The sequence below is a fragment of the Symphodus melops genome (genome assembly GCF_947650265.1).
Source record: "Symphodus melops genome assembly, chromosome: 19".
NCBI lineage: Eukaryota > Metazoa > Chordata > Actinopteri > Labriformes > Labridae > Symphodus > Symphodus melops.
The window spans coordinates 22,088,838-22,112,616 of NC_136709.1; the positions used below are offsets into that span (position 1 = coordinate 22,088,838).

Here is a 23,779-nt window from a genome sequence, read left to right on the forward strand (position 1 = left end):
CCCCCCCGACAGATCGGCGGCCTGAAAAGAGTGACGTGCACTTTTAGACTCTCTGAGTTATGAAGTACTCGAGTATTTGAAGCTGGTCCTTGGTCACTTTTTGAAGGTCTCCGTCTGGTCTGGAGTCGAAAGCAATTTTAACTCAGTCTCCATCTGAGACGGCTCAGACTCCAGATTTGAAATCAAGACCACCACTGAACGGCCATTTGTCTACAAAAAGTTAGAAAAATAATCAGCTGAAATGTTTAATTAAGTTTAAATACGATTTGATTCAAATAAACTTTTTTTTCAAAATACGCAGATCCAGAAAAAAGTTAAAATGTTAAGAAAGTGTTGGAAATATGTAGATGTAAAAAAATGTGGAAATACTGAGAAAAAAAAGTCCTGAAAAGTTTTAAAGTCGTAAATGTCTGAAAACTCAAAATGTTGAGAATTGTGTGAGAAAGTTTCCCTTTTATCTCGATGTCTCTCAAAAATCTCAAGACATGAAAACAAAAACTTAAAAGTGGAATCAGGATCATAAAAAAAAAAGTCAAAATATATTAAAAAAAAGGAAATGTTGAGAAAAAAAAAAATCCAAATATATCTAAAAAAGGCCAAAATTTTAGAGAATTAAGTTTGAATGCAATTTGATGACATTTTTTCGCGACATTCAAACTTTTGTCTGATGTTTTGTCCTGATCATCGTCCGTATGAAAACTCAAAACTAGAACTGAAAGATGAATTTAACAAAAAAACAAAAAATGTTGAAATAAAAAATTGAAAAGAAACTTTTTAACCAGTTAGAAACATTTTAATTCAGTCGTCATAAAACACGTCGCTTTACAACTCTCACAATCAGAATGTTTGGAAATAAGGCAGACTCGACCTGGAATGACAGCAAGTTAGAAAAAGATGGAAAGAAAGAGTAGAATATGATGACATCACCCCAGAATGTGATGACATCACCCCAGAATGTGCTGACATCACCCCAGAATGTGCTGACATCACCCCAGAATGTGCTGACATCACCCCAGAATGTGCTGACATCACCCCAGAATGGGATGACATCACCCCAGTATGTGCTGACATCACCCCAGTATGTGATGACATCACCCCAGAATGGGATGACATCACCCCAGTATGTGCTGACATCACCCCAGTATGTGATGACATCACCCCAGAATGGGATGACATCACCCCAGAATGGGATGACATCACCCCAGTATGTGCTGACATCACCCCAGTATGTGCTGACATCACCCCAGTATGTGCTGACATCACATTCGACCTGCGGTACTTTGACACATTTCTTAGTTCATGTCTCTGGACAGGCGGAGAAATAAGGATTTCAGTAAAACTCTTCTCTCGCAGAGTTTGTTTGTCTGGACTTTGAAAAGTGTTGAAAGGTTTGTTGCTGACGGGGAATTTATTGGTGACAGATCTCAGCAGATGATAACGATGCACATACTGCGGCCTCTAACATGGCCGACTGCACAGAAACCTTTTTACTTTTATACAAATGAATTACAGAGTCCCATTGAAAAAAAGCATCAGAAAAGAAAAAGGTCATGCAGCTGCTGTCTGCATGTGGCCCACTCCTCTGTACCCGTTTTCCCGCTCACAGAGGAGGTCCTCCTCGCCATGAGAGACGAGTTAGTCCAGTTATAGATGAAAGTCCTCAAGACAGCGTGCGGCCTCAGAGTCTGTCAGGGTCCAAAGAGTCAGCTGTTCCCCCGACACAGAGCCGTCAGGATGAAAAGAAGAATGACTGTACAGTAGGAACATCAGGGAGCCACACAGTCCAACAGGAACACTCTGTCCACGCGGTTCATTCATCCACCTGTGACAGGGTGGGAGGGGCTGCATTCAAGAGCGGCCGTGCTTTGACTTATTGCTCACCTATGACGAATGAATGAGGGAGAAATATAGGAGAAAAGGCTGCTGAGAGTTTGATTTCCTCTTCCTGTTACTCTGAGCCGATGGCGCCGTCCAATCAGAGCTGCTGAATTACCCTCCACCTTTAAAAGGAAAGGAAACTTATAAACGCTTTACACCATCACCCAACAATTCTTCACAGGTCAGTCCTCCAACATGTCTGCAAACGTAAAGAAGCACATGTAGACCTCGTCCTGACACAGGACTCATCGAGGAGAGAGAGGACACGAGCTCTCGCTCCTGTTCAGGCCACAGACGGATCATCAACACGGATATCTTCTCAAAGAAATAAAAGATGTTGGGAATAACAGACATGGGGAGTGTTTCTGTCAGACTGTGGCGCTCTCTCCTCCAGGTCTCACTCTGATAATATGGCACTTGACAATCAGTTCAAATCCCTGTGGATTGCTGCTAAGACATTTAACCGCTGTAAGATACATAAAACAGTTTGCGCTCTTAAATCAGGCCCGGTTCAATCTCAGCTGTGCAACTGTCACCAGGCTGCAGAGGTCACCAGGCTGCAGAGGTCACCAGGCTGCAGAGGTCACCAGGCTGCAGAGGTCACCAGGCTGCAGAGGTCACCAGGCTGGAGCTCTGCAGGGACGTGAAGAAAGCGTCTTTAAGAAGGTTTGGAATAAATGGACACAAACAGGATTAGCTGAGGATGGTTTTCTTGCTCCTGCTGTGATGTCACTTCCTGTGACATCATTCAGTCTGTTTCCCGTCTGGTCCTGGCCGTCCAGCAGCAGACACGAACAATAAGACCTGTCTTTGTGTTTCACTGTACAGCCGTCGTTGGTCCGCCCGGGCGCCGCCTCTTAATGGTGGTGACCGACGGACAGCACCAGAGGGATGAGGCAGCCCAGGACCAGCGCGCCCACCTCCAGCTTGCTCAGTCCTTTGCCCCCGTTCCCTCCATTAGGGGCGTGGCTGTGGCCGCCTCCGCCGCCCACCTCTGGGAGGACGTGGACGGTGGCCACGTAGAGGAAGGTGCCGGCGGAGAAGAGCATGGCCACACCAGTGGCGTTGATGTCTGACAGCGCCTCCTTACTGCTCTGAGGAGGGACAGAACAGAAAGACAGTGAGGTGACGTCCACATGATCAGCGAGCACGCTCAGAATCATCAGACGTCAACATTTACCTGACTCAGGCCCACAAAGGTGAGCATGGCGAGGACGGGCGCTGCCAAGGCGAACACCAGGAGATGTTTGCGGATGCGATTTCTCTCCAGACCAGCATGCATCAGGAAGGAGACGAGGCCGAACGCCGCAGGAGCCTGAGGACAGCAGAGCGCCAGAGTTCACATGAAAGCAGCATTAACGGCCGCTAAGCTGCGGCGTGCGGCGAGCACGATGGAGACTCAACGCACCTTATGCAGCATGATGGCCACAAAGACGATGAGCTGAACGCTGGTCTGAGAGGTGGAGGCGGCCGCTCCTAACGCCACGCCGTCAGCTGAAGGGCGAGAAACAGAGACACATGTTTTATGATTAGACCGTTCTCATCCGACATGTTGCTGCTCAAACACTCTAAATTATCTGCTTTTATTTTGATAGGACAGGAAGTCGAGACAGAAAGCGTTGGGATTGACTTGCGGGAAAGGAGCTGCGAGTTGGACGCAGTGGACGTACCTGCGGCGTGGACCACGAGACCCAGGGTGGTGGTGATTTTGGAGGAGGCGACTCTGGCGGACTCTGGATCTAAAAACAGGCAGAATAAATGTTTGATTTGTCCTCAGCAGTCGCTCGCCGTGCAGCTCTTTTAGTACCATCTGTGTCCACCAGGTGGCGTTTGAAGTCCTGCTAGCTACCCGTACGCTCGTCGAGCTCTGTACAGACCCCGTCCTCTGCTCACTCGTCTTTACAATCACAGCAGAAACAAGCGCTGCGTCCTGAACAGCAGACCGCCGTGCTGACGGTGGCGGCTGCACTTTGGTCACGTGACGAAGCTTTAGACTGATTTAAGTGCATAAAGTGCACCTCTCTGAGCATTTAATAACGGTCTAATGTTCCTCCAGCTAACAGGCCGCCGCCCACTTTCAGATAGAGAATAAGGATTAAAAGTCGACACGTGTTCTGGGCCTAAACAGAAACACGTTCTCTTCTCTTCTGATCTTTTTCATCTGGATGTGTCGAGTTGATTCAACATGTTTGTGTTCCACTCACCTTCAGCACTGTGCACATGAGAGCTGCCGATCTGATCCACCAGCAGCATGAAGACGAAGCCCAGGACCAGAGACACGCCGATGCAGGCGTGCAGGTGCTCGTGGCTGTGCTCGTGTTCTGCGCCCGCACTCAGGGCCGCTTCAACGCCTTCCACTTTTGCCTCAGACGCCACCAAGACTCCGACCTGTCCATGTTTGTTGTGTTCACCTGCAGAAAGACACACGGACACACCTGAGTCCACTTGTTACAGGAGGGGGAGGTGACCTTTATTCACCACCATAGACTGTCTGCACGCCACCTCTACCGTCTCTACAGACTGTCTGCACGCCACCTCTACAGACTGTCTGCACGCCACCTCTACAGACTGTCTGCACGCCACCTCTACAGACTGTCTGCACGCCACCTCTACAGACTGTCTGCACGCCATCTCTACCGTCTCTATAGACTGTCTGCACGCCACCTCTACAGACTGTCTGCACGCCACCTCTACAGACTGTCTGGTGTCCCAGCAGGATTTCAGGATCTGGAATGTTCTAACTATGTTCAGGAGTTCAGATGTGTGATGAGAGACGGATTTGAGGACGTTCTCCTGGACTGGAAGCAAAGCATGATGGGATATGTTCAGTGTGTTTCCCTTTAAATCAAAGGAATCATATGAGCTCAGCTACATGTGATGCACGCCGGTCTGTGTGAGGTCAAAGTTCACTCGGCTTTGTTTGACTTTACCTTCAAGTATTTCCTCATAAAGTGCGTGGACGCCCTCAGGAATGATGACCGCCAGCGCCGTGCCACACAGCAGCCCCGCCCCCAGCACAGTGATGAGCTTCAGCTTCTCCTGCACAACACACACACACACATGTGACCCCATTGTTTGTAATCCTTACACACACACACAAGATATGGAGGCGAGTCAGAGTCCAGGATGTCGTCAAAAGGAACGAGCAAAGATTAACCTTCGATCACATGTTGACAAAACGCTCCTGAAACACGGAGCGGAAAGAGACACGTTACTTTATTCATCATGAGCTCCATCAGCCCACTTAAAGAGGACGACACCAAACAACACGTTTTATTCAACTTTACAATCACCTGTGTGTAAAGACGAGTCGATGTCAGTGTCAGTAATAATCTGCTGTAGATTTATAAGATGAGGAAACATTTAGACAGTTTAAAGAGAAGAAGTAAAACACGACCACAGTGACGAGCAGATCAGCACAATCTGCTTCATCATCTGTCTCCAGCAGCTGCATGAGTGGACAGATGATTTGTGCAATAACACGTCCGTCCTTATATGGACTGTGTGCATGACACTGTTCACACACACACTGACATCGTGAAGCTGCTTCCTTTTTTCATGCACATTTTTACTCTCTCTTTGTTTGGATCTTTTGTTCTACACTTATATTTGGATCTTTTCTTTCTTCTGCTCTGTAAACGTCTCTGCCTGTGAGATGAATAAAGGATGATCTGATCTTACAGTCTCAGGTTGATAAAGACATGGAGACAGAATCATGTGGTGAGTCGAGTGAATCGTTACAAACACAAGACGTGTATCTGAAGCCCCGGGTCCTCCAAGCGGTCCGGTCCGGTTCAGTAAACTCAGCCCACCAGGCTCTTTGGTGAGCGGCGTGAAAGCCCGATGTGTGACATCAGAGCAGCCCAACAGTGTAACCTGCTATTAAGTTCAACATAGAAGAAGAAGAGTCAACAAAAGGGACCCGGATCGGCTCCCCAGGCCCCCCAACAGGAGGGTACCAAAAAAGTAGGACGGTTCAGATCCCTTCTTTTGGTACCATTTCCAACATTTGACGGTGGTACCGAACAGAACCGCACCAAACCAAGCCAGACCGCTTGGTGGAAACGTGGCTTTAGTCTGGGTCCGGGTCTCCTGCGGGGTCCGTTTACTGTCGTGTCTCGTGTGTCGTTTCCTGAAAGCTCAAAAAGGAAGAAAAACCGCTCCATCAGGATCCAGGTTTACTTTAGGAGTCCCTGAGGGGAGATCCTGGTTTACACCACCTGCATGAGTGGACACATGTCAGAGCGGTTTGGGGGTTCGGTGCCTTGCTCAAGGGCACCTCAGCATTACTTCGGAGATGCCCTGGCAAATTTCTAGCTTCCGTGTTTTTTTGGTCAGCGCCGGGACTTGAACCGGAGACCCTCCACCCCCCCCCCCCCCTTTGACATATGATTAACAATGAAGGCAGAGAAGTGTTCAGTGTGAATGAACTCTTCACTCCTCTTTTCACTGAGACAAACTGTTCAGAGTAATAACATCAACACCAGCTGTCAAAGTCTTCATGTTAACATTGATGGAACATTTCTTTGTCACTATTTAAACTTCAGAACATCTGATGGTTTTTACTGTGAACACAGAACGTCTTTGTATGGATCCATTTAAAGTTAATATGCTTCTAAATGACTTCAAAACGAGTTTCATTAAAACACTATGAAGGTTTGAAATCCAGATTAAACCTCTGACTCTTCTCTTGTTTTCTTTACCATTTAGTTTTTATTTCGTTAACCTTCAGAAAGTACAGAACCTGCATGTGTACCCGGGTACCTCAGACCTGCATGTGTACCCGGGTACCTCAGACCTGCATGTGTACCCGGGTAGATCTGCAGGAAACAGGTCTAAACACTTTAATAAGGTGCAGCTGTGTCTCCGTCAGTCTCACCTCTGAGAAGTTGACAGCCAGGGGAATCGTACCGGCAACGTAACATCCGACCAACATGGACAGAGAGAGCAGACTGATCGAGCTGAAGTCCTCCATGACTAACTGCTAATCTCTAACACGCTAATGATTCATAACATGCCCTGTTCTTCTTCTTCTCTCACATCCACGGTCCAACAGCTGGCCTCACTGTTAGCCAAATCAAGCTAACGAGCTAGCTTCGGTTACTTCCGGCTCTCTGAATGATCCGGATCCGTAAAGGTTCACTTTAGGAGAGTCCGACACGGTGCACACCTTGTTCAGGATTCACCTGAGAGTGAAACCTTCAGACAGAACCAGAACGGGATAGCTAACTGGACTTTATGTCTGTGAGCTCGACATCCTCTTGTTTGTGGTAGAAAGTGCTTCCGGTGGGTCAAAGTTCATTTTCTCGCCACGTAGCTGCGAGACAGCGGAGCCGGAAGTAAATACAAATAAATAAATGTACATCTAATATTAAAAACCCTGATGAGGAGAGAACAAAATAAAATACAAAACATGAATAATAATACATAAAAATAATATTAATAAAATAAGCAAAACTGGGCCACTCTTTTAGGTACATTGAATCAACATAGTTTGTTTTAAAGATCTCAGTGATAAATCTTTAAATATATCTCGAAACCTGTCTCAGACTTTTCTCACTCCATGTCTATAAACCCCTCTATTTCAGCCCTGCTCAGAACAGGCTGTTTCTGCGTCTGTAGCTTTAAATATGTAAATGAGCTGTCTGACCACGCCCCCTATCTGGAAGGGCTTTCTCGCTCCATGTCCTATTGTTTACGGTGAGAAGGCAGACGACAGAGAGGATGGTCTCATCATATGGGGGGGTTTGTAGACAGAGACTCATGTTAGAGTGAAGATGATGAGGTGAATACGAGACCTTTAAATGACCAATAATAAACTAATAAATAATGTACTTTAAATTGTTCAGCTGTTGAACTGCACCTGTGTTCTCTGATGAAATATCACAACACATAAAATAAATAAAATAAAGACACTCTTTATAAAAAAGCATATTTATTAGATCACACGACGGAGCAGAGCCTCGACATGAAGACAGGAAATCAAAACAGGGTGTCCAACAACTTGCCTCAACAAAGGAGAAAAAATACAACCAAAGTTTCATCATGCAGTATGTTTGTGCAAACCTGTTCTGTTCAAAGCTCACTTTCCCCTCCAAACACACACACACACACGCAGGCACACACACACACGTAGAAGGCAGCCGCTCCGTGCTGATGGACTGGAGGGATGTTTGGACATGTTTACAGTCTGCAGAAAACAGCAGCAGAACTACGAGCCGAGAGACGCCACGTCTTTATTTCACGAGCCCGATCTTCTTCGCTTCTGTTTCGTAAATCAACAGTCTCCACATTTTAACGATGAAGACCTCCGCCTCTTCGTCCAGAACCTGAACACACACACACACACACACACGTTACAGCAAGCAGCTTCTACAAAGATTAATAATAACATGAAACTTGAGGGCCAAGCTACATCTTCTCTTCATCTCTCTTAAAGATCAACTCAAACAGACTCACCATCGCCACGTCGTCAAGAATCCCCTGAGGAGTGCTGTGTGCCATCACCTGGGGAGAGGAGGGACAGCAGTGCACATTAAGACCATTTTATGATTAAAAAAGTCTCAAACTGGAAATGAACGCAGCTGATTGGACGGAAAAGACCACAAACCTTTGAGCAGACAAAATCCACCAGTGTGGCCTCCTCCTCGCCGATGTACTCAATAATCTTTTTATTGATCCACGGTCTGATGCGGCGGTCCATCAGAGTCTAAAGACAGAACAGATTAGTCAGTGAATCTTCAGCCGTCCTGCTGCGTTAGTGTTTAACATACCGAGTCCACCATGGTCCAGTCCAGAGGGTAGGAGAAGAGCTCGGGCCGGGCCGTGGGGATCTTCTCGATCAGGCTCTTGATGTGTTTTCGTTTCTCCTCCGTGTTGACGCTGCCTTTCCCCCCAGAGAGCTCCGCCCCGTCCAGCCCCAGACTCTTGTCGTCGTCGCCGTAATCCAGAGGAACCAGCTTCCTTTTGCGAGGCTGCTCGTCCGCCTCCTCGTCATCGAACTTGTTGAACACACTTTCCACGCTCGCCAGCTTCTTCCGCTTCCCCACGCTGAGCTGGCTGGGACTGTTTGTGGCGCCTGAAAAACACAAGGAGCAGTTTAATTGTGACCCACAGCAGATCGCTCTGTGTCGCTCTTGTTGCTGCGCTCACCCAGTTTGAGGCTGAGACCGATCTTGGGCCGGTGTTCCTCCGGAGGCTGGACCTCGGGAGTGTTCTCGCCTGGAATAATGATCCCGCAGGGAGACTCGTTGCCGGGCGTGTTCGGAGTGGCGTTCCCACTTGCAGAGGACACCGAGGGAGCTGTGGTGATTGGTCGCATGATGGGTTTGAGTTGTGGTTTGGCCTCCTGAGAGTCCTCTGCATCGCGGTAGTCGTCCTCGTCCCCTTCCACGTCGTCATCATCGGACTGCTGTGGCGGGCCTCTGGGGACCGGCTCAGCTGGCCTCGCTGACCCCCGCTTCTCCCGATCCCGATCCTTGTGGGACTTCTCACGGTGCACGTCCTCCTCGGGTTCAAGTTTAAGAGGAGGCTGCCGTCTGCGCTCTGCCTCCTCCTCCATCTGCACAAACAAGACCCGACACATGAACTCACCTTTTCATTACAGCCGGTCTCACCGAGACCGAGACATACCCGGGACCACGATGCTCCAAGACCCAGACAAAACCAAGAACAAGATCACCATCACTAGTGTCCAGGAAGGCTGGTCTTCACTGCTCATGATTCTATATTTGTAGTCCATCCAGAGACCAAGACCAGGCCGAGTCCACATGCTTGGATCCCGATACGAGACCCTAGACCTTTAAAAAGTAGTCCTGAGACAGACTCACCCTCTGGAGCTCGGCATCAGGGTCAGGATGACCTTCAGCCAGAAGCCTCTGTCTGATCTCCTCCAGCTCCTCCTTCTCTCTCTTTCGGTCCCGCTCGTCCAGCTCGGTCTCCTTTTCTCGGTCCCGGAGCCTCTTCTGAAGAGCGCTGCCCCTGAAGACCAGACAAGGAGTCAAAAAATGTAACGTCAAATGTCAAACAAGCATTTCCTCCCCATCAACGAGTTCGGCGAGTAGATATGATCACCTGTAATATTTGGGGTCGTCTCTGTCGTCGTCGTAATCCTCCAGGAATTCTTTCAGTCGTTTGGCTTCTTTCGTCTGAAATGAAAGACAACAACAATTTAAAGTCCAGGTCCAGGTCGTCCTCTGACATCATCACGTCTCGTTGACTCTGTACCGTTTCACGCCTCCTCTCGTCCTCCCTCTCCGAGTCTTTGCTGTAGTCCCGACCTTTCTTCCTCTCTCGGATCTCCCAGTTTTTCAGGCGCTTTTAAAAACAGAGAATCATTTAAGCATCACAGAGTTGGACATGATTGGCATGTTGGGAACGAAGTGCACGATGATGGACACACTTCCTGGTACGCTGCCTCCTTGTCTCGGAGCCTCCTCTCCAGCCGCCTCCGCTCGTGCACGTCCTCCTCGTCTTCTTCGCGCTCTCGTTTTTTCTCCTCTCTGGTCCTCTCCCTGCAGCACACCACTCATTTCAATCACTTTCAATCCTGCAGCCACATGTCCCATGTGCTCTTGGGCAAGGCACTTCACCCACTCCATGTCTCCAGGAGGCTGATTCCCACACTGAACACCTCCATGAGCCTCACCTGGATCTGCTGCGATTTTCACTGACGTCTCGACTCCTGTCCCTCTCGCGCTCTCTGTCTCGCTCCTTCGTCCTCTCACGGTCTCGGTCTCTCTCCCGTTCTCGGTCTCGGTCTCTGTCTCGGTCTCTCTCTCGCTCCTTGTCCCTCTCTCGCTCTCTCTCCTTCTCCTTCTCGCGGTCGCGACGCTCCCTCTCGCGCTCCCGCTCTTTGTCCCTCTCCCTCCTCTCCCTCTCGATCTCCAGCCGCTCTTTCTCCTTCTTTCCTTTTTCCTCCTCCAGTTTCTGCAGGAGCCCGACAGGAAGACAAACGAGGACATGTTTGACTGCCTTCTTTCTATGAACCGTGGGACACTACAAGACACACAGAGGTTACCAACACATGAAAGTGAAAATGATTTGGAGACCCTGCTCACATACTGCCATGGACAGGCTGCCTGCTGCAAATGAGGAAGTCCTCTTAGCCTTGATGTTTCCTCCTGGAAGAACGGTTTAGTACAAAGACGACCTCATCAGGTCACACTTACTTCAGTCCAGAAACAGTCAACACACATCTGCATTTCATGAAGGAGCAGCAGCCAGTTAGAATCATCCTTCCGATACGTCGGGGTCAAGGATTTTGGACTTTCTCACACATGTAACAGGTCAGCTCGTCCTCTGTGCTGATCTGAGATTACACTCTGATGTAACCAGAGGTCATTCCAATAACATGAAATAAAAACTCAGCAGAGGGAGAATATGGTCAAACACACATCCGCCCTTTATTCAGATCAATGTGCACTCAGGAAACGGATGAACACTTATGGATCCGACTGGCTGCAGGTTCAAACGTTTGACCCCGTTACACATTTACGCCTCTTCTGTAACGTGTGACGCATGCAGGCGGGAGTGGGCAGAAGTAAGCTCCGCCCCCCGGTCCCAGTGGGAGGTCGTTTGTGTTTGTGTGGTCAACAAGCAGAGCTGACTGGGATCCTGGCTTTAATGGTTTCAATCAGCTTTTCAGCCTGTGGTTCGAACTTCCCTCTCAGGACGGCGTCCATATAACCGCCTGTGGCTGCCGACGGGATTAAAACAAGCCTGAGCTTAACGTGGCAAACAGCCCGACTCAGTGAGTGACATAACCAGCGCCTGTCTGATGTGGGGGTGGGGGGGGGGGTGGGGGGGGGGCTCTGGACTTTGATCTCCAACAGATTCCTCTCAGCTCGCTCCATAGAACTCAAACTATGGATCCTGAATATTAATAGAACAGGTCCGACACGTCGCTGAGAGCGTTGATCTGGTCCCATCACAGAGACCTGCTTCCTTCACACAGGTGAGATGGTTAACCTCCTGTTTGACTTCCTTTGGCAGGACTTTTCTTACCTTGACTCGAGACGATCAGGCCCTGAAACCTTGATATTCCCTGATTTTAAATCATGATTAGGAACTGTCCTGTATCACAGGCCTCCTCTTCACTGCTGAGCGAGCTCAGGTTTGAGCTGCCTGAGCTGCACCAGCAGAGCGCTCTATGAGGTCAGTATGTGAACTTACAGGTGATGGACTGAATGAGGGCTTCTCTACGTACGGGAGGGAAAGCAGGTGAAGTACAAAGTGAACAACAGTCAGGGAAAGCTCCAGAACTTTACCTGTGAAGCAGTTTATCAACATGAACACAAACAGAACAGGAAGTGTTTTCATTTCATCACAAGAGAAGGAGGGAAGCGGTCTTACCTGTTCGTTGGCTCCGCTCGTCTCTTTGGCCTCTCCAACCCAACAAGTACAGACGTTTAGAGCGGACAGAGTTCAAACAGGCCGAGCGTTTTAAATACGTGTGTAACAGCTGACTGTCTGAACCCCCCCCCTTTAAAATCATCTTCCCTCACTTTAAATCAAACTGACTGTGACATCATCATCTCCTTTCCTGCTCCTGAGTCCATCCTGAAACTTACCTCTCTCTTTCATAACATGGAAAAAGCTGATTTCTTGGCTTGTCACAGTAATTCTGATGAAGCTCATTAACTCTTTATTGTCTGTGCAGGTTGATTAAAGAGGTGAAGTTGGAAACACACAGAAGAGACGACACACGGACTTACCTGACATGTCTTCAGACGTCAGCGTGCTGTGGAGGGGCGCCCCCGCCTCAGTTAAAAGGTCATTTAGAGCGTGTCCTTCAAACACAGTATTCATCATGTGAGGCTCTGCAGAGCTTCACTGAGCCGCTCCACCTTTAAACAGCACAAAACGCTGCTCCTGACCATCTGCCCCTTCAACTCCCAGCGGCGCCTCCTTCGCCACACTTTCTAAACCAGTAACTCTGCGGTGGAGTGAGAGCCAGCTGGCGCTCTGCAAAGCCTCCAGGGGGGGCGCCCGACATGAGTAGAGAGGAAATGAAAGATCATACTTACATCCTATCCTCGCAACTTTTTCCAAAGCTGAGATTGTGAGATTCATCTTGCTCTAGTCACCAAATGAACTCTACCACATCGGTGGGGTTTAATCAATAGATTAGCTTGAGATTTCACATAGAGTCCATGCTCTCTTTAATTTGTGCAGAGTTAAAACGCTTTAGTCTCAAATCAGCTGATTTAGAAGAATCAAACCAAAGGGAGTCTATGACGTAGCATTTCAACACTTTCAGACTTTAATGCATCAAAATCAATATTTTAAAATGTTTGAATATTACAACCTCTAGAGGGGTTTTGTGTTTTGGAGGAACTTGCTCTATAAATGACACAGAGTGCAGCTACACTGGCTGTTGAAGGATCAACGGCAGCAGGTTGATGCGTTACCTTGTGCGTGTCGCGGAATTTACTGATCTCCCTGGAAATCAAGTCTCTCTTGTCGTCCTCCATCTCCATGGCGTTTATATCCTCCTTTCACGAAGGAGAGAAGAAGAGCAGAACAAACTAAGCATCAAACAGTGGAGGCTGTGATGAAGAGGATGAAGCGTGAGCTGAAGCTACCTCCTCTTTCTTCTCTTTCCTCTTCTTGTTGCGGGGCTGACTGTCGGGGTCCTGCGAGGGAGCGTTCAGCTCGCTGGCGTACTCTCGGATCAGGACGTCGATCGCCACCTTCACCACCTGGTCTCGACGTAGAGTCTCTTCATCCAGAACCTCCTCCTCCTCCTCCTCGTCCTCAGTCTTCGACCCAGCGCTGGTTCCCTGAGAGCCACAGAGGAGGAACAGACTCGATCAAACAATCAAAGCAGCATGCCTGGTTGTTACTGTGCCGGTGCACGCCGGTGCACGCCGTACCCCGTTTGCACTCCTCTTCTTGGCCTTCCACTCCTCCAGCTGGGCCTTGGTCTTAGCGTCCACCTTGACCAGCAGCTTTTTATCCCCTAAGAGCAGCTCGTGCAGCAGTCTGAGGGCTCGCAGCGTGGACTCGGGCTCCTTGTACTCACAGAAACCAAACGCTACGAGGAAGTAAGACAATTAAGCACAGCTGTTAAAGACAGGAAATAGAACTCTGCTTGATTTCCTCGTCACGCTCTTTCTTTATAAACACAGAGATTCAAAACGATGCGTTTAGGATCCACACTCAGGGCGCCCTGATATTTACACGCCTGTTTCTCCTTCAATCTGAAGGTTGTGGAGGCGTAACGGAGGGATGGAGTGACTGACCTTGAAGCTTCCCAGACGCTCCCTGGACTCTTTTCCAGCTGAGAACAATTCCACATTTCTGAATCAGACGAGAACAAACACATCTCATTATTCTGGTGTTTTTTAAGATGACGTTTTAGAGCTGTGATGTTTTAATCTGAGCGACAGGCAGCGGACAGAGAGCGCAGGTACGACTCACCGCCAGCAGCTGGCGGACCAACATGTCCGAGGCCTTCTCAGAGATGTTCCCTACGAACACGGTGGTGGTCGGACCCCCGCTGTCGTCTGCGTCTTTGGCTCTGAGATCCTTCTTTGGCAGCATCGCCTTCTGCGCTACGGCGATGGTGGTCGGGACGAGAACCTGAAACACGGACTCACATGATCAGGGTCTCAAGACTCATCTGCAGCAACAATGACAGGAAGTGATCATGAGTGTCAGGGTCTCCAGTTTCTCACTCACGGTGGGGGTGGGGGTCACGACGCCCATGTGAACTGGGATCATGGGAGTACCTGCAAACACAAGATGATGAATGAAGGTTTACAGGTGAACATCAGCAGTGTGTGTGTCTCTGTGTTAGACAGGATCACTTCTTCACCTGGAGGGACAACCGGGCCGAAGCCTCCGAACTGAGGAGGGGGGATCCTGGGGGGGAGCTGCGGGATCCCGATCTGCTGGCGGTTCATGGGAGGAGGGTAAGACATCCTGAAGACCTGCAGAGAGGAGAGGAGCAATCAGCTGACACTTCACCACCTTCTGGACAAGTGTCCTCTGCGTCACGTGAATCAAATGTAAAGTTTATATCCTGCTGACGTCACAAACTGCAGGTGTGCTACCTGTGAGCATCCTCCCTGTTTAACGCTACTTAGCTTCATTAGCTCGAGCTAGCTAACAGAGACTGTGTGGCCTTGCTCGCGTGAGCTGCAGCCTTCACGAGCGCAGATTCTCACCTGTGGTCACGTGAGGGTTTAAAAACCAACGTGTAATAAAAGCACGAGGAGTCCAAACAGCTGCGTCACAAACACGGAACACAAGGAAACACCACGCTAAAGATTAGCCTTTTAATTATCACCGGTGACAAAACTAGCAGCTATTCTTTCCGCAGTGCATCATGGGACACTGAGTTTGGTTTTTATTCCCCGAGTTCTGACTTTCAGGCAGCTCGACGCTATTTTATTACCTTCAGTTCAACTTCCGGTCAATACTGTTAACAGATACCGGTACTTCTTCAGTAACCTTTGACCCTCTGAGGTCTCAGATGTGTCCCCCAATGTCTTCAACACCTGGTCCGCTTCTGTAACCCCCCCCCCCCCCCCCCCCCCCCCCACACACACACACACACACACACTCTCACTCACACACACGCTCACACCCACTCACACATTTATTCTCTCTGTTGTTGTTTTATAAAATACTAAATATTCTTTATGTTTTGTCAGTGAAATTAAGAAAGTATAAAATCTTGTCTTGTAATGTAAAAGACAAATTAAATATTGTTTTATAAAAGAGTCTCGAATTAATTATTTTATATTCTTATTATTAAAAAAATATATATATATATCTATGAAGCTGAGCTCACAGAGAGGTAGGATTATTATTATATATTATTATATTATTATTTTTACAGTCTATGGTAGGAGTTGATTCATTTACCTGACAGTCTGAAATGAGGGCAGGAAAACCCTATTTTTAAATTCTCTGCAGGTTCCTCCTTCTACCGCTTGATGGCGCCAGATGCTTCTATATTTCATTCACCATTTCTCTCATGATTTCTCTCAACATCAAGTTCATGACCTGAGGAATGTTTCTCCCCCCGCTGGCTGTGTTACACCCACAGCATATTGGCACATACAGTAACATAAAATAACCACGCCCCTAACCATGCAGGTGCGTTACGTCAGGACGACAAACACCTGTTTGCTCAGCAACAGAAGTGAACAGGTGAGAAGAGAAATGGGTCAGCGTCCTGAAATGACTGAAGGAAAACTCAACTTCATGTTGCTGAACTGAGCACAATTCAAAAACCTTTATTTGTCTCCGGGGGGCATTTCAAGGTCACACAGGGCTTTAAATGAACCACAGAGCAGTGAGAATCAAACTTTAACAAATACTTCAAAAAGTCTACAAACAAAGTGTCCAAAATGAAGTCCATGATGTCAAATAAAAAAAGAGTGTGCGGTGATCCGACTAAAGATGGAAACAGAAATATATTCAGTCATGAACAGAAGTAAACAACTTGGTGATTTCATGTCAATATAAAAACACAAGCTTCAAATAAACTGACCTCACAACAACAACAACAACAACAACAATCCAAAGCGTTTCTCCAGATGTTCACATGATCCTTCCTGTCTGGACTTTAACAGCTGAACTTCTAATATAACTGACATTCAATCATAAAGATCAGGTGTATTTATCAGGTATCAGGTAACAGACTTGAATCTGATTCAATAGAACAGTTTTATCTCAGGGATCATAAATATGTTAGATAATTAACTGAGTTTGATCCAATCTTCCTTTTTTTTGTTTGCACGGAAGAAACCAACATTTCCTGCATCAAACAGCATGAAGCTCCTCATCCTCATGTTTGATTTAATATATGGACAGTGCACATGAATAAACATGTACACATGTATGTGGCCTCAGACTGAACTCTTTGGCTCTTTTGTTTACTTTCAGCTCATAAGGAAACTAAAAGTGAACTAAGTTAGTCACTGATCAGATGGAACCAGGACGCACGTGGTGACCTCGATATGTGATCTGTTTTGGTTGCATATTTGTCCTCACACATGACAACATGTCTCTGGAAATTTCCACTTCGGTGAGACTGCAGTTTGAGCTTCAAAACAACAAACATCTTCGAAGAGCCACTGCCCTACGTCAGCTCTCAGGCCACGCCCACCCCGTGATCACTCATTTCGCACATCTCCTATTGGCTGGTTTGTAGGTGTGCCATTAAAACTTGACGTCACGTGCTGTATGTACTAGTCCTTAACCTCCAGTCAGAACTCTCCAATCATTTGTGAACTCTTTCACATATTTAATGTAAGCGTGAATAAATGAAGGCGTTACCATCGTTACCTGTGATGTCAGCCGCCTTTAAGGAGCAGCTCATGAATATTAAGTAGACTGAGGACACATAAGACCGCCAAACCCTCTCCCCCCCAACTCCAGCCCGGCCACGTTCAGCATCCAACACCTCCCTGACTTCCATCAGACTCTCCGCTCCTCTCCTCCCGGACCGCCTCGCGCTCAACCGGGCTGCCTCGCGCTCAACCGGGCCGCCTCGCGCTCAACCGGGCTGCCTCGCGCTCAACCGGCTTCTTCTTCATTATATTTTATATTAAGGACACTTCAAAGATGTCTTTGAGAGGACCTTTATTCCGTCTCCTCAGAGCCCAGCTGAGCCACACTTTCCAACAAAGCAGAGCTCAGTCCGTGGCTGTTCTAGGCGCTCCCTTCTCCAGAGGACAGGTAAGAGTTCATGTCTTTTAACAGAGGACAGGTAAGAGTTAATGCGCATGCGTCTTTTTACAGACTAACATCAAACCTGTCTGTTCTCCAAACCGCAGAAAAGAAGAGGCGTGGAGCAAGGACCCAAAGCCATCAGAGATGCGGGGCTCATGGAGAGGCTCTCCGCGTTAGGTATGTGTGTGTGTGTGTGTGTGTGTGTGTGTGTGTGTGTGTGTGTGTGAACATGTGTTATGTAACAGGGTGTCACCTGCAGGCTCTACTGGGCCGCGTTAAGAAGACAGATAATAGCTGTTAATGCTCATCTTCCGATTACATCACCGGGACAAACACACACACACACACACACACACACACACACGTCCATGTGGTCTCGGAGAGGTGGATTTATTACGCACAGTTCAGAGTTGATCTTTTGTCTGACGTTTTTAAAGCAACATTACAGAATATTCAGCTCATTGAATCTGTAATCTGTTTTAATCTGTGTTATAAAACACGCATCACTTCAGCTTGGTGTAAATCTGACAAACAGCGTCACATAGAAGATAATAAACCAGTGAAAAAGCATCAAAAACTGCTGGAGAAAAGAAAGAAGAAAATACCGTAATGACGTCACAATAACGTCCACAAACTCACAGCACGGCTTTATTCAGTTTATCACTTATTAAAGTGATTATATAATTACTGCAATCATCATTGTTTAGTAGTAATTAGTATTATAAAGGAAAAGACAGAATATTTCATGTATTTAAAAAGTGACAGAATGTCAAAATAACTATAAAAGAGTTACAGAGAAGAAACATCATTTAAAGAGCTTTTAAACTCGTTCAAGAGATCTTCCTTACGTTTCTTCTTATTTTTGGAGCCATTTGAAGTGTTATACGACAGAATATCTAATATATTCAAACATGATGCAGAGCTGTCATCTTGTGTTTTAGTGGAAATAACCTCCAAACCTCTCAATCCTCGTTAAAAGCTGTAAAAAATCAAAAAGTAAAAATACCATAAAGACGACTTCAGTCTATATTATTATTATTATTATTATTATAAACTTTGTTTGTGGACATTTCAAACCAGATAAAGTGACAGCTCATCCTGTATGTTGTGCATAATGACTGAGCTGTGGAGCAACTTGGAAAAGACCGTTATGATGTAATACAGCAGACTATAGCATCATTCAACCCCCGCTGCTAAATCGGTGCCTGGGGGGGAGGGGAGGGGGGGGGAGGGGGGGCAGGCATACCTTCAGAGCAGAGCCGGTTCACCCTGAGAACCAGCTCGGAGTCTTTAGAGGACGCTGTTGTAACCCTGCACCGTGCAGCTTTAGGATTCTCTCTCTAATCTGCAGACAGTCTCTTACTCGGCACATGCTCGGGAGGCTGCAGGAAACGGATGGCTGAATTATTTCCACTCTGTCCTCACTGTAGATGAACCCAGTCACCTTCAAGGAGGGAAAGAATCCTGCTTTTATTTTAGCCTGCAGGGCAGAGAGTGCTGTGTTTGAGTTTCTGCTCCAGCAGGACCAGTAACGGCAGGAATCACTTAAAGACAGCGTTTACAAAGAGCACAATGTCTATGCCCCCCCCCCCCTCTCTCTCTGTCTCTCTCTCCCCCCCCCCCCCTCTCTCTCTCTGTCTCTCTCTCCCCCCCCCCCCCCTCCCCTCTAATTCAGTTCAATTCAATGGGCTTCATTATCATGGAAAACAAACGTTCACATTGCTAAAGCTTTGTCAAAATAAAACTAAATTACCTACAATAAAAGAATAAACAAAGATTCAATATTTAACTAACAGCTTTAACTTGTTTGTTTGTTTAAATACAAGAAAGAAAAAAAGCTGTGTGCACAGCCCTGTGGTGTGTGTGTGTGCAGCTCTGGGGTGTGTGTGCAGCTCTGGGGTGTGTGTGCAGCTCTGGGGTGTGTGTGCAGCTCTGGGGTGTGTGTGTGTGCAGCTCTGGGGTGTGTGTGCAGCTCTGGGGTGTGTGTGCAGCTCTGGGGTGTGTGTGCAGCTCTGGGGTGTGTGTGTGTGCAGCTCTGGGGTGTGTGTGCAGCTCTGGGGTGTGTGTGCAGCTCTGGGGTGTGTGTGCAGCTCTGGGGTGTGTGTGCAGCTCTGGGGTGTGTGTGCAGCTCTGGGGTGTGTGTGCAGCTCTGGGGTGTGTGTGTGTGCAGCTCTGGGGTGTGTGTGCAGCTCTGGGGTGTGTGTGTGTGCAGCTCTGAGGTGTGTGTACAGTTATTTACAGATCTCATTCGTGCCTCTGGTTAGGTGCAGTTAAAGCTTCGTCTCCATCGAGCGGTCAGTTTATGTTGGTGTTTCCTCTGTCAAGTTGAAAATGCTACCAGAATAGACTGAACACTGCACCCTTGTGTTAGGGCCACCTGACGCTAACAGGTGGACACACTGCAGGATCAGAGGAGGAGGAGACAGAGGAGTCATGTGCAGTAAATCATGCATCATGCATGAATCAGAGCTCAGCTTGTTGAAGCTTAAAGAAACTCTCTGCTGACGAGACGTCGCAGCCTGAGCCTGAAACTGAACTGCATCAAAGAGTCTCAATAAGAAGACATAATGAATCCTGAATCAGTCCTACACAATCAAGTCCAGTCAGCAGGAGGTGTTCTCAAGCATCCTGCAAGAGATGCTAATCGCTGCATCAGGACGAAGGCTATTCCTGTCCTGACTCAGAATGGAAATGATCTCGCTGCTTCTCTGGGATCAGCAGAGTAACACGAGCCCACAGTCCAGACTCACATTGCCAGATGGAGCCGTTAAGGGCGATCACATCACAGTGCATGTCCTGAACCACTTCAGCAGTTAGCTTAGCAGCGACTGAAACCTGAGGACAAGTGGAACGTGCTCCGACATGAATGTTCCACCAGCCTCACTTTCAGACAGACGCATGTTTAGTCACGCTGTGGAGAGAGAACCATGTTATGTAACCCCCCCAGAAACCTCCCCGTGGACCCCGAGCAGCCGGAAACAGAACAAACACAGAGCATAACTCAACTTTGATCTGTGACGAGCTCAAAGGAAAAACGATGGAATGACTTTGATTCAGCTCTACATGTTGTGTAACTCCTTGATCAGGCGTTCTTTGGAGCGCATCAGACTAAATCTTCTCACACTTCATCTTCATGTCTTTGTCCTGGTGACCCCAGAGCGTCATGTAAAGCTTTGTGTCCATCTCGTCTCTGTGTCCCTCAGACTACACTGTCCATGACTTTGGCGACCTCAACTTCCACTACCCGGAGAGCGACGAGTCCTACAACAACATCCAGTCCCCTCGCACTGTGGGAGCAGCCAATAAGAAGCTGTCTGGAGCTGTGAGCAGGGCGGTGGGTGCAGGACACACACTGGTCATGCTGGGAGGTGACCACAGGTGAGACACACACCTGCAGCACGCCGCCTCACTCTATAACATCATGTCCCTGATATTTATAAGACTGTCCTCCTCCAATCACAGCCTGGCGATCGGGTCAGTGGGAGGCCACGCCCAGCAGTGTCCTGACCTGTGTCTCATCTGGGTCGACGCCCACCCAGACGTCAACACGCCGATGACCTCTCCATCAGGAAACCTTCACGGCCAGTCTGTGGCGTTCATGCTCAAAGAGCTGCAGGACAAGGTGAGGGCAAATCTACGGCGTCACTATTAGTCCAAAATAAAGACCATGTGCAGATGTTCAGTCCAGCAGCAGCTGTTTGGCTCTCGGTCTCAGTGAGGATTTTGAGTCTGTCAGTTTAAGTCACTTTGAGTCGATTCGTAACGTCCCTTCATCGTCATCTCAGCCGCTCGTCGTCTCTTTGTGGTCACAGTTTGTAGATGAGCTGTTACTCTCTCTGTGCTGCTGTTAGAGATAAGATAAGACGTTTAGTGTGTGCTGGACTCTTTCCTGCTCGGCCAATCAGACGGACTCAGTGACTGTAGCTTTGTGTGCAGCTGAAGGAGGAGCTCCTGGTGAATGTGTGACCTTTGTTTGTTCCTAACTGCTCACTAAAGATTTATTGAATTACCTTCAGATCCCAGACCTGCCCGGGTTCTCCTGGACGAAGCCCTTCCTCACATCGAGGGACCTGGTGTACATCGGTCTGCGGGACGTCGACCCCGGCGAGCAGTACGTTCTCTTCACGCTGATGTGAACGCTCTACATGAAATCCCTGTTTTAAAACAACTTGTTGAATTTGTTGATTTCAGCCACATCCTGAAGAATCTGGGCATCCAGTACTTCACCATGAGAGACGTGGACAGACTGGGCATCCAGAGGGTGATGGAGGTCACTCTGGACCGTCTCCTGTCCAGGTATGGAGCTGTTACCTGATTGTAAGATTGTTTGACTGTTGAATGAACATGGTGTTAACCCTTCACTGACCTGCATGAACAGGAAACAGCGACCGATCCACTTGAGTTATGACATCGATGCGTTCGACCCGTCTCTGGCTCCAGCTACCGGCACGCCAGTGAACGGAGGTTTGACTTACAGAGAGGGAATCTACATCACGGAGGAAATCCACAACACAGGTAGGAACACGAGCGATAAGCTCCTTCACCGTCCTCCTCCGTCCTCAAACGGCCGTCTAACTCGTTCATGCGCTGATGTCGCAGGTTTGCTGTCCGTCATCGACCTGGTGGAAGTTAACCCCGTGCTGGGAGCGACCCCCGAAGCCGTAGAGGCCACCGCCTCTTTAGCCGTGGACGTCATCGCCTCGTCTCTGGGACAGACGAGGGAAGGAGCTCACTCTTCCATCCATGAGAGTCCCGCTGTGAAGGAGGACACGGAGCAGCTCCGTCTCTGAAGGCGGGACAGAAAAGCTGTGGACTTGAACTGAGCATTCCTTCATTTGAACGACAACACGACAAAGACTGAATCAAAGAGTTTCGAGTCCCCGTCTTTGAGCTTTATTGAATAACTAATCTATGAAGGGCTTTACGGATTAGATCGTAGATTTGAAGACGACTGATGAAGCCTTTGGTCTAACTCTAATTAAAGACTCAGCTCCTTCTATTGCAGCTGTATGTTTGACATGTTGTGTTAGATGACACAGCTGCCATATTTATTGGGTGTTTGCGTTCCAAGCAGAAGAACCTGCCTCAGAGGATGAAACCAGTGAGACTTGGTTCGAGGTCCTCAGTTTTACGTGGACTCTGCGAGCACTTTGGTGGCTGTGCCGGTTACTAAAAACACTAAGTAATGATGCGTTTGCACTTTTGGACCAGTGTAGTTACTGGACTGTCTTTATTTTTTTGTATGATCACTACATGTACTCGTGTCATTGTGTGTAGAAAGATCGATTAACAGCGTCTGGTTTGATTTGCTTCGGAGCGGTTGATTTAAACCGGTTTAATGATTGATCCACGTTTGACTTGATGTGGACACAACATGACTTCTGTCCTTGTAACTAAGACTTTGTTTTTGTTTGGTCTTCCATAAAGGTTCAGTTTTTCATTGCTGTGTACAGTTGTCTTTATTATTTTATAAACAACGAGTGACGGTTCAGTTATTCCTGCAGCATAAAGACGTGATGAGCTAAAACTCACATGATCTCCTCCTCTCTCTGATCCTGTATTTGATCATGTCTATAAACCCCTCTATTTCAGAACAGGCTGTTTCTGTCTGTAGCTTTAAATATGTAAATGAGCTGTGTCTGACCACGCCCCCTCTCTGGAAGGGCTCCGTAATAATAAACTGACATGATCAGTTTTAACAGCGTTAAATGATTTACTGTGAACCACAAAAACCTTCAAAGAAAATCAGTGAAGTTTGAGGGCAATGTTAAAGGCAAGCCTTCCCCTCGCCACACAAACAGGTCGACCAGCGTGTTTTCCTTCTTGGCGTCACGCCAGGAAGGCGTGATTTCCAAGAGACAGAAAAACACAGCGACAGATGTGCCACTCCACCGACACAGCGGTGAACAATGACCTCATCGTCCATCAGTGGAGAATTCATTCCATAGTAACAGATGATGTTTGCCCGGCACTGAGCTGCTCGTGGTCGTGCTCGTGGTCGTGGGACTCCACACACTCTTTAGTGACGTCAGAGCTCTGGCGGATGTTTTGTGTCAGAGGAGGTCAGACGGAGGGCAGGCGGAGGTTAACGATTAGCTTTAATGGAGACGCCAGATAAGGAATCATTACACCTTTAAAAACACGATGAGACGGCGTGACGTTCATAAAAACAATAACATGAGGAAGTCTCCTTCCTGTTTCATTTCTCTCT

General features: G+C 47.8%; 3 protein-coding genes across 4 annotated transcripts; 1 reads left to right on the forward strand and 2 right to left on the reverse strand.

The window, feature by feature from the left end:
- Positions 1–771: 771 nt before the first annotated feature.
- slc39a9 (solute carrier family 39 member 9) lies at positions 772–7,195 on the reverse strand. The gene is made up of 7 exons (XM_079369894.1): positions 6,758–7,195; positions 4,809–4,917; positions 4,083–4,289; positions 3,549–3,617; positions 3,287–3,372; positions 3,059–3,193; positions 772–2,972 (listed from the first exon to the last, which is right to left on the reverse strand). The coding sequence occupies exons 1-7, from the start codon at positions 6,851–6,853 to the stop codon at positions 2,736–2,738; spliced, it is 939 nt and encodes a 312-aa protein (XP_079226020.1). The 5' UTR covers positions 6,854–7,195; the 3' UTR covers positions 772–2,735.
- Positions 7,196–7,796: 601 nt separating this feature from the next.
- Positions 7,797–15,257, reverse strand: rbm25a (RNA binding motif protein 25a). Of its 2 annotated transcripts, none has more exons than XM_079370180.1 (18): positions 15,051–15,257; positions 14,699–14,813; positions 14,563–14,612; positions 14,302–14,463; positions 14,124–14,181; positions 13,755–13,915; positions 13,464–13,661; positions 13,290–13,370; positions 10,526–10,806; positions 10,280–10,391; positions 10,105–10,194; positions 9,952–10,025; positions 9,708–9,858; positions 9,031–9,439; positions 8,652–8,956; positions 8,489–8,587; positions 8,338–8,385; positions 7,797–8,207 (listed from the first exon to the last, which is right to left on the reverse strand). In XM_079370180.1, the coding sequence occupies exons 2-18, from the start codon at positions 14,802–14,804 to the stop codon at positions 8,115–8,117; spliced, it is 2,478 nt and encodes an 825-aa protein (XP_079226306.1). In that variant the 5' UTR covers positions 14,805–14,813; positions 15,051–15,257; the 3' UTR covers positions 7,797–8,114. The 2 variants fall into 2 exon arrangements, with proteins under 2 accessions (XP_079226306.1, XP_079226305.1); XM_079370179.1 differs by having other exon boundaries at positions 13,290–13,373.
- Positions 15,258–17,163: 1,906 nt separating this feature from the next.
- On the forward strand, positions 17,164–23,008 carry arg2 (arginase 2). The gene is made up of 8 exons (XM_079370591.1): positions 17,164–17,574; positions 17,673–17,745; positions 20,772–20,946; positions 21,031–21,190; positions 21,585–21,679; positions 21,760–21,864; positions 21,947–22,083; positions 22,168–23,008. The coding sequence occupies exons 1-8, from the start codon at positions 17,461–17,463 to the stop codon at positions 22,356–22,358; spliced, it is 1,050 nt and encodes a 349-aa protein (XP_079226717.1). The 5' UTR covers positions 17,164–17,460; the 3' UTR covers positions 22,359–23,008.
- The last annotated feature ends 771 nt before the right edge of the window (positions 23,009–23,779 follow it).

Bases quoted from the DNA above. Each gene is read 5' to 3' on its own strand.
- slc39a9 (XM_079369894.1), bottom strand. From the start codon at position 6,853: ATGGAGGACTTCAGCTCGATCAGTCTGCTCTCTCTGTCCATGTTGGTC. The intron at 3,373-3,548 runs GTACGTCCACTG...CTCGCCCTTCAG, and splicing joins TCTCGTGGTCCACGCCGCAG to CTGACGGCGTGGCGTTAGGA. The intron at 2,973-3,058 runs GTAAATGTTGAC...GTCCCTCCTCAG, and splicing joins CCTTTGTGGGCCTGAGTCAG to AGCAGTAAGGAGGCGCTGTC.
- rbm25a (XM_079370179.1), bottom strand. From the start codon at position 14,804: ATGTCTTACCCTCCTCCCATGAACCGCCAGCAGATCGGGATCCCGCAG. The intron at 10,392-10,525 runs GTGAGGCTCATG...GGTGTGCTGCAG, and splicing joins GAAAATCGCAGCAGATCCAG to GGAGAGGACCAGAGAGGAGA. The intron at 10,195-10,279 runs GTGTGTCCATCA...TGTTTTTAAAAG, and splicing joins AGGAGGCAGCGTACCAGGAA to CGCCTGAAAAACTGGGAGAT.
- arg2 (XM_079370591.1), top strand. From the start codon at position 17,461: ATGTCTTTGAGAGGACCTTTATTCCGTCTCCTCAGAGCCCAGCTGAGC. The intron at 20,947-21,030 runs GTGAGACACACA...CTCCAATCACAG, and splicing joins ATGCTGGGAGGTGACCACAG to CCTGGCGATCGGGTCAGTGG. The intron at 21,191-21,584 runs GTGAGGGCAAAT...AATTACCTTCAG, and splicing joins TCAAAGAGCTGCAGGACAAG to ATCCCAGACCTGCCCGGGTT.